This window comes from Cibotium barometz, chromosome 13 (genome assembly GCF_041138505.1).
Source record: "Cibotium barometz isolate CiBa-2024 chromosome 13, ASM4113850v1, whole genome shotgun sequence".
Lineage (NCBI taxonomy): Eukaryota > Viridiplantae > Streptophyta > Polypodiopsida > Cyatheales > Cibotiaceae > Cibotium > Cibotium barometz.
In genome coordinates, this window is record NC_141058.1 from 58,736,265 (window position 1) to 58,744,462 (window position 8,198).

General features: G+C 47.1%; 1 protein-coding gene across 1 annotated transcript; it reads left to right on the top strand.

The window, feature by feature from the left end:
- Positions 1-614: 614 nt before the first annotated feature.
- LOC147632881 (uncharacterized) lies at positions 615-7,848 on the top strand. The gene is made up of 3 exons (XM_086807050.1): positions 615-1,159; positions 7,451-7,492; positions 7,579-7,848. The coding sequence occupies exons 1-3, from the start codon at positions 1,097-1,099 to the stop codon at positions 7,846-7,848; spliced, it is 375 nt and encodes a 124-aa protein (XP_086663176.1). The 5' UTR covers positions 615-1,096.
- The last annotated feature ends 350 nt before the right edge of the window (positions 7,849-8,198 follow it).

Consider the following 8,198-nt stretch of genomic DNA (forward strand, 5'->3'; position numbering starts at 1 on the left):
TAGCAACCACCCGCACACCACACTGCTGCTATAAAACTTCCAGATCTCTAGCACCTGTTCCCAAAAAAAAACAACACGTGTACCGGCTCACTGCAAAATCACCCAGCCTGTACACTTGCAACGCATTCCAAGGCAAACTCTTCACACATGCCATGCATCCATATATACACAAGCCCAAAATACCTCTCAAAAAAACGCCTGACAGCGTCTTTTGGAAGCCATCGTGCTGTAGTGTTTACAGAAAACCCGTAAACCCTTACAACGCACCTGCAAAATTCATGATCTCACTTGTAAATTTTATTTTTGCAATTTAAAAAATGACAAAATTTTAAGCATTTTAGTGAAAAAACCTTTAAATAATCTGAAAAAAAACTTATAAATTTTAAAATTGCAAGTTTTAAAATCCTTGAAGAAAAATATTCTCCGTGAACACTGGTGCTGTTGTGCAGTGTCAGATTTTATAAGTGGGGTGTGAAATGGGAAAATTATGGATTGGGGGTTGAGGTGGTGAATGGAGGCGGCCTTAGATCGTGCGGTATTTTTGTGGTGGTGTGTAGCGGGGGGACAGATTGGGGGATGGGTGTTGGGGAGTGGTGTTGTGAGTGTTAGTGGGAAGTATAGGGTTAATTGTGGGGTGGGGAAGTGCAGAAGGGTTTCCAAGAATTACCTTGTTCACGAGGTCTATTATGCAGTGGTTCTCCTTCATCCATGCTCTTCCCAAGATGCAAGGCTCCTTGAGTGATCCTGCGGGCATGACCAGGACAGGGCAAGCATGCTTCCTTTATTGAATATTAATGTTAAAAGTAGTGAGCCGACAGGGACAATGGTATGTTTAGAGATTCCTCGAACATGGCTTGTGGAAGGTTCAAGGTCAGGGGAGCCTAATTCCTTCCAAGTTGTGTGGGAGATGAAGTTTTTCCCTGCCCCTGTATCTATGAAGGCGTTGTATAGGACGGGGTCCTTGGAACCTTTTAACTCTATAGCTAATCGAAGGGGGGTTCATCGTCCGTAGTCTGCCCCATCATCAGGTCCATGTGTTGTTGGGCAGTCCCTTGTCCTGTCGTTCTTTGGATTCGGCGAGATTGCTGCTTGCTTGATGGCTTCTTTTCGTTGTCTTTCTTGCCATCATGCAAGGGCATGGGCTTCTAAGGATTGCAAGGTGAGTGGGCCGTGGTATTGCGTCAGTTTGCTACCATTGATGAAGCCGTGCACGACTACTCCGTCTGCGACCTGCACCAAAAGGGGTGAGGGTATGAATACGATACGCCCCCATGCCAGTGTATTTCAGCTTCCATTTTTTGCTGCGGACTGTGAATAGGAGAACTGGATCTCCTTCCTTGAACTGTTTGTCGATGACCTTTCGATCATGCCGTGCCTTGCATCGTTGTTGTTCCGCTTGGATTTCCGTTTTACTGAGAGAATCCTTGCCTCAACGAGTCGTTATAATTGTACGCAACGGGAGGCTAATGGGTTTTCCTCGATCATTTGAGCCTCGGCTGTGACTCGCATGCTTTGAACCAGGAATTCGCTTGGCATGAGGGCTTCTATTCCATAGGGCAACATGAATGGGGTTTGGCCTGTGACAACTTTGTGTGATGTTCCTTGCCTCAACGAGTCGTTCTAATTGTACGCAACAATGGGTTTTCCTCGATCATTTGAGCCTCGGCCGTGACTCGCATGCTTTGAACCAGGAATTCGCTTGGCATGAGGGCTTCTATTCCATAGGGCAACATGAATGGGGTTTGGCCTATGACAACCTTGTGTGATGTTCGATAGGCCCTTAGTGCCATGTGTAGCTTATGTTCCTAATCTCTGCATTGTGCTTCTACGGTCTTGGTCATGATGTTTATCAGTGTTTTGTTGGTGTTCTCTGCTTGGCCATTTGCTCGGAGATAATAGGGAGCTGACCTTCGATGAATGATCATGAAGGTGGTTGTGCGCTCAACGATGACCTGGTTGATGAACTCACCTACTTGGTCACGCTAATGAGGACCTTAGGGTAGCCAAAACGGGTAATGAGATTTTCAAATAAGAACTTGGCTATGTTGTGGGCATCATGTTGGCAAATGGCCTTTGCCTCGACCCAATTTGGCGACATAATTGGTCGTCGCTACAATGATGTAGCGAGCTTGGGTGCCACGGGCTGCCGAGTTGATAGGACCTATGCAATCTAGGCCCCATTGGTCAAAGGGTTGGCTTACTATGTGAGGGTGCAACATAGTACTCGACGATGACCTGTTTGATGAACTCACCTACTTGGTCGCGCTAATGAGGACCTTAGGGTAGCCAAAACGGGTAATGAGATTTTCAAATAAGAACTTGGCTATGTTGTGGGCATCATGTTGGCAAATGGCCTTTGCCTCGACCCAATTTGGCGACATAATTGGTCGTCGCTACAATGATGTAGCGAGCTTGGGTGCCACGGGCTGCCGAGTTGATAGGACCTATGCAATCTAGGCCCCATTAGTCAAAGGGTTGGCTTACTATGTGAGGGTGCAACATCATGTAATCACGGCGTTGTGGCTTTTTGGTGTGTTGACACTCATTGCAACCTTGCACATAGCAAGTTGCATTGCGAAAAATGATAGGCCACCACAAGTCGGCTTGCATAACCTTTCCTGTCATGATGTCGGCTCCAAAATGATCGCTTGCTATTCCTGAGTGCGCTTGCTCTAGAAGATCAAGCCATTCATCCTCCCTGGCACATCGGCTTAGAATTCCATCTATCCCTTGCTTGTAAAGGTTTTTCGATATGAGCGTGTACGGGCGGATGAGAAGTAGTTTGGACTTGGCATCCTCTTTCTTGATAGAGCCATTAAGAGGTACACCCTAAGTGAGCAGCTCTCCGATCTCCTTTGCACATTCTGAGAGAGTATCGATTTTAAATAGGGCGACGTCTAGGAGATCGTCTTTGATGTGTGTGGTTGGCTCACCATTGGGTATACAGGACAGATGGTTGGCTATGATATGTTTTTTTTCAAGGCATACAACAATCGTGAATTGGAATTCTAGAAGCAGTATCAACCAGCGACGGTGAGAAATTCTTCTCGTGGAATGATAATGAAACGTCGATAATAGCCAACATCCCCATGAATCGCTATACTCCTTTGTAATTCACTCATGGGGATAGCGAGCTAGAATAAGCCTGATTTTGCTATCATCGGTGGCTATTCTATTTTTTGACATGATATGGCCTAGGATTATGCCATGTTTTACCCAAAATTGGCATTTGAGAGGATTGAGGGATATCCTATATAATTTGCATCTTTCAAAGATGAAATGTAGGTGTGCAAGGTGTTCTTTCCATTGTGAGTGTACACAGAGATCGTCCAAGAAGACTTCCAAAAAATCTCTTAGATACTCATTGAAGGCTATTTTTAATCGTCTTTGGAAAGTGGAGGGGGTGTTCGTCAAGCCAAAGGACATGACTTTGTAAGCATACATGCCTGAGTTTGTCACAAAAGCAGTCTTCCTTTGATCCTTCGATTTAATGGAGACTTATTTATACCCAGAGAATCCGTCGAGTAAACTATAGGCTTCTGCTCCTACAATTCGCTTGGCGACGTGTTCCTTCATGGAGAGGGGGTAGTGATCTCAGATGGTGGTTGCAGACTTTTTTCAAGTCTATGGAGATGGGTAGCTCTCCATTCTTTTTGGGTACGATCACTATAGGGGAGAGCCATTCAGTGTGCTCAATCAGTCATGGGGAGGGGGTAGTGATCTCAGATGGTGGCTGCATTGACTTTCTTCAAGTCTATGCAGACGAGTAGCTCTCCAATCTTTTTCGGTACGTTCACTATGTGGGAGAGCCATTCAGTGTGCTCAATTATATAGATGAACCTACATCCTCATTCTCTTTGCGTATTCGTAGTTCGTAATTGGGGTTCACGTGGTAAGGCCTCTATCGTGAAGGGTGTAAGTCTAGGTGAAGGGGAATGGTGTGCTCGACCACTTCTGCGGGAATTCCCTTCATATCCTTGTGGCTCAATGCAAAGCAGTCTTGGTATTCACGGATGAGGTGGGCTTCTTCAGCCTCTATGAGGTCTTCGGCTATGAAGACGGGTTTAGGGTCTTCACCAGGTTGTGCGAGATTGACCTCTTTGACTTTGGCGAGTATAGGAGGATCTGGCTCGGTGGTCCCTCGACTAGGCTAATCAAATGCTAGCTTGCAAGAGCCTATCGTGAAGCCTTTGTGTTATGCTTTGGGACTTTCCTCAGGTCAGCCTCACTATCATCACTATCTCAGAAGATGTCATGCTATAGCCCCGTAGTAGTGAAGCCATTGCACATCGGCCTGGGCTTTTTTGAGGAGTTGACGCGTTCGGTAGCGAGCGCTTTTGTTATTTCGAAGCTTCCTACTAGGCTTTTTAGTGCTCGTCCTCGAAATTGGTGGTACTGTCTGAGACAGGTTCAAGGGCACCTTCAGGATCTTCATCGAGTTGGATTCTAAACATTCCTACTGTGATGATGGACTCTTGGTCTTTCCTAGCGTCTTCAGTGGTAGTGTAAGTGATGCCTCTTCTTGGCCATGCGGATAGTGCAGCCAAAACTTTGACCCAATCATCATGATCAAAGTTTAAATCGCATTTATCTGCGTAAGTCCCAGGTGGGTCTACGTCGGTTTAGCATGTATGGCAATAGCGAACCTCGGCGGTCTCCTCTCTGGTTACAGAAAGGTCGCCAAAGATATCCCCTACCATAGGCGTGATTTTTCTGGTTTCTAGCCAGACACGAACGGTGCGATCCTTGTGCCGTAACAGCACTGTGTTGGTTGCCCAATCGTATACTATGCCTAAGTCACGCATGAATGGCCGTCTACTTGGAGCAGAAGCCACATGTTTTTAATGGAAGATCTCTAACGATGCCAAGTGTTTTGGAAATCTATCTCCAGCTTGACATGGAGATTCGTCTTTTCTAAAGGTGCACTTCCCCAAGGTTTCCCAGCACTTCTTGGTGATTACGGTGATTCCTGACCCTCCATCTAGTATCTAGTATGCCAGTCAGTGCGAGCGTTGCTCGTCCAGTCGGCGGAGGAGATGTCGATGAAGTTGGCCGATGTCGAGGCCAAGGATAAGTTGGTCGTTGTTGCGAGACCGGAGATATGCACGAACCAAAGAGGTTCATGTGACAACATGAGACTTGTGCATCAAAGGATGTAGGCAGCTTACCTGTGGGTGTGGGTGGGGAGTTGGCTTTGTTGGGTGTCCGTATGGGAGTGGACAAGACTGGGTGGTATGAGGTTGATGAAGCTCGTGGTTGGGGCAAGAGGATCTCAACACATGAACAAGGAAACCTAGCATAGAAGTAAACCCAAATAAAGTAACAAAATAAGAGTATCACCAATTTCTCCCCCTATCCTGAAAGAAGGCAGAGATAGAATGAAGTTGATTGCAGAGGCCCGAGGTAAGCGGTTTACATGGTCGGGATGAGATATATCTGGAGGTAACATATTTTGGTTGGGTTAGATCAATTTGAACAGATCCCAAAAAAAAACATGTATGGTGAGTAAGATGCCAGTGTTGGCATGGTCACCTTCACGAGGAGACAACAATGCATCATCACAGTGGTTGCAGATACTGCAAAGGGATGCTGCAAATTTGATGCAGAGGCAACAAGGCATTGGTTCTTTGTGGAACCAGCAAGGCTGAGAGCACACTGTTGTTTGTGCGCGAAAGATGTTGTAAAAGTCAAGGGACCCATAGAATAGGGTCTCGCATCTCCATGAGATGCATATGGGACCGCTATGGAGACGAGACAGAAGGATCCATCAAGGGGTTGCTGTAGGCAATAGAGCCCTCCATTATTGGAAGGGCCAGTGGCGTCGTCTAGTTTAGAACTAAGCCCCAAACAGAGGGCATGTTGACTAGAACAAGAGCCCCCCACTATCGGGGGAAGGAGGCTGGGCTGCCTTGAAAATCAAGTACTCATGGGGGTACACACAAGGAACAAGATCTGATTTCTCCAAATGTTGAAGGGAAAGAATGCAGCAGAATGAAACGCGACCTCATATTGAGGGGAAACACTGACAGCATCGTGACACACCCCATCGTTTGAGTGTGTTGAATGAGCCCAAGAAAAGGGCAGAGTACCCTATGAGCCGAGGAGTCGGGTGAGGGCTTGACAGGAGGCTGCACGATGATTTGTGCATGAAGACCACAAGGTAGGGGTTGTTGGCAAACATAGCGCTATCGGGCAATATCTGCAAAAGGGCTTGTGCTGTCGTTGAGAGGCCCTCATAGGGACGGTTGAGGCATAATAAGCCATTGGATGGTGTCAAGGATCCGCCTTGATAGATTGGATGCAGAGTGCGCGATTGTGATGGCATGCAGGACACTGTAGTGGATAGCGAGTCCCTATCATGAGAGAGAGGCAAGGTCACATATTTTGAAAGAGTTCCCCCATCGAACGAGGGGACAGGTGCTTGATGATGCACCACCAGAGACCTCAGCCCCTTATCGGTTGAGGGGACTGTGGCAACAGATTGTTGCATGCAGTCTGGGTGTTGCAAAAGAGGCCATCAAAGGTGAGTGAAACCCCCTTTCAACCAAGAGAGAAGTGTTGATGTGGAAGCAGCCCCTCATCGTATGGGAGGACAATGGCTTCAGAAGACTCCCTTGTGTTTCAGGGGGCCTTGGATGTTGCTTGATGATGCACCACTAGAGACCTCAGCCCCTATCGTCAAGGAGGGTGGAGAGGCCAGTCGGGTGAAGCCGCTGGCGAGGAGTCAAAGCGGAAGAGGGCGAGTGCCCATAGGATCCCAGGGAAGATGATGATACCATGTGAGAAATAGCGGCGGCTGAGGTTGAGGAAGCCATAGCTACTGCACAGAGCCAAACACAGGAAGATATTAGAACATGATGAACAAGAAGATGAGGACAGTTGCATGAATACCAAGTATATTAACTATTGTGTGTACAAGATACAATTGAGTACAAGGAGAGCCTTCTCTATATATATATATTATAGGGCCTCTTTTCGCTGACACGTGGCAACTTTTTTTGCATGGCTCCCAGTCCATGCCCACCACAAATGCATTCCCAGCCACTTTGTAGACCTATCTCTTACACTTGCAGGGCCGCCTCTACTCCTCCTGGGGTTGCAGGGCCACCTCTATTCCTTCTCGCAGGTTACAGATTGCAAGGTGAGCTGCCCTCGTTAATGTGGTGCCAGGGAAGTTCGAATATGGTCCGTGTGTCTCCATGTTGTGGCCAGTTTTGTTGTCTTGCCATTCGAGTGAGCTCCCCTCCTCCATTGCATGCGAGTCTCCTCTCGCGTTCCGTGTTGGTGAGGCTTCTCTCTCTCTCTCTCTCTCTCTCTCTCTCTCTCTTTCTAACTCCTTTTTTTTTGTGTGCAGGGTATTGGAGACTCTTCTCCTCGGCTGGTGAAGCATCTCTCTCTCTCTCTCTCTCTCTCTCTCTCTCTCTAACACATTTTTTTGGTTGTTGTGTAGGGTATTGGAGACTATCCTCCCGACGGCCTGTCCCCCCTTTTGGTATGGTGGGTAGCCTGGCCGTGTCATTTTCTTCTCCCCCATCCGTATTTCTCATGCTCACTGGTTGTTTGTTTGTTGTGCTGCAGGGTATAGGAGACGTCCTCTCCACTCGACGTGCCCCCCCTCCCACCGGCCTGTCAACTCTCTATTTGGTCTGGTGGGTGGCCCTCTCTATTTTAGTGATTGGCACCGTTATACTTTCTACGGTCGTGTCGTGCTTACTGTTCATGCGGCCGCTCTTCTCTCTCTACGTGGTGCTCACTGCTCATGCAGACGCTTTTCTTCCTCTGGGCGTCGTGCTCGCTTGCATGCATGTCATGCTCATTGCTCATGCACTTACGTCTCCCTTTTTTTAGCAAAGGGAATTTAGATGGTTATGTTGGGTCAATGAAGTTTTTTAAAAACGTGAAAGAATTTTAAAATGCTTTTTAAATTTGAATAGCAAGTGTGTGTGTGTGAGAGAGAGAGAGAGAGAGAGAGAAATAGTTTAGTGTGTTTGTGTTTGTGTTATGGGTGTGATTGTGTATGTGTGTGTGTGTGTGAGAGAGAGAGAGAGAGACAGAGTTGTGGCATTATCTTGCCACGTGTGTGGTTGTGTGTGTGTGTGTGTGTGTGTGTGTGTGTGTAAGAGAGAGATAAATAATTTAGTTCTTTGAATAAGAAAAGTGTGTGTGGGTGTGTGTGTATGTGTGTGTGTGTGCGTGCC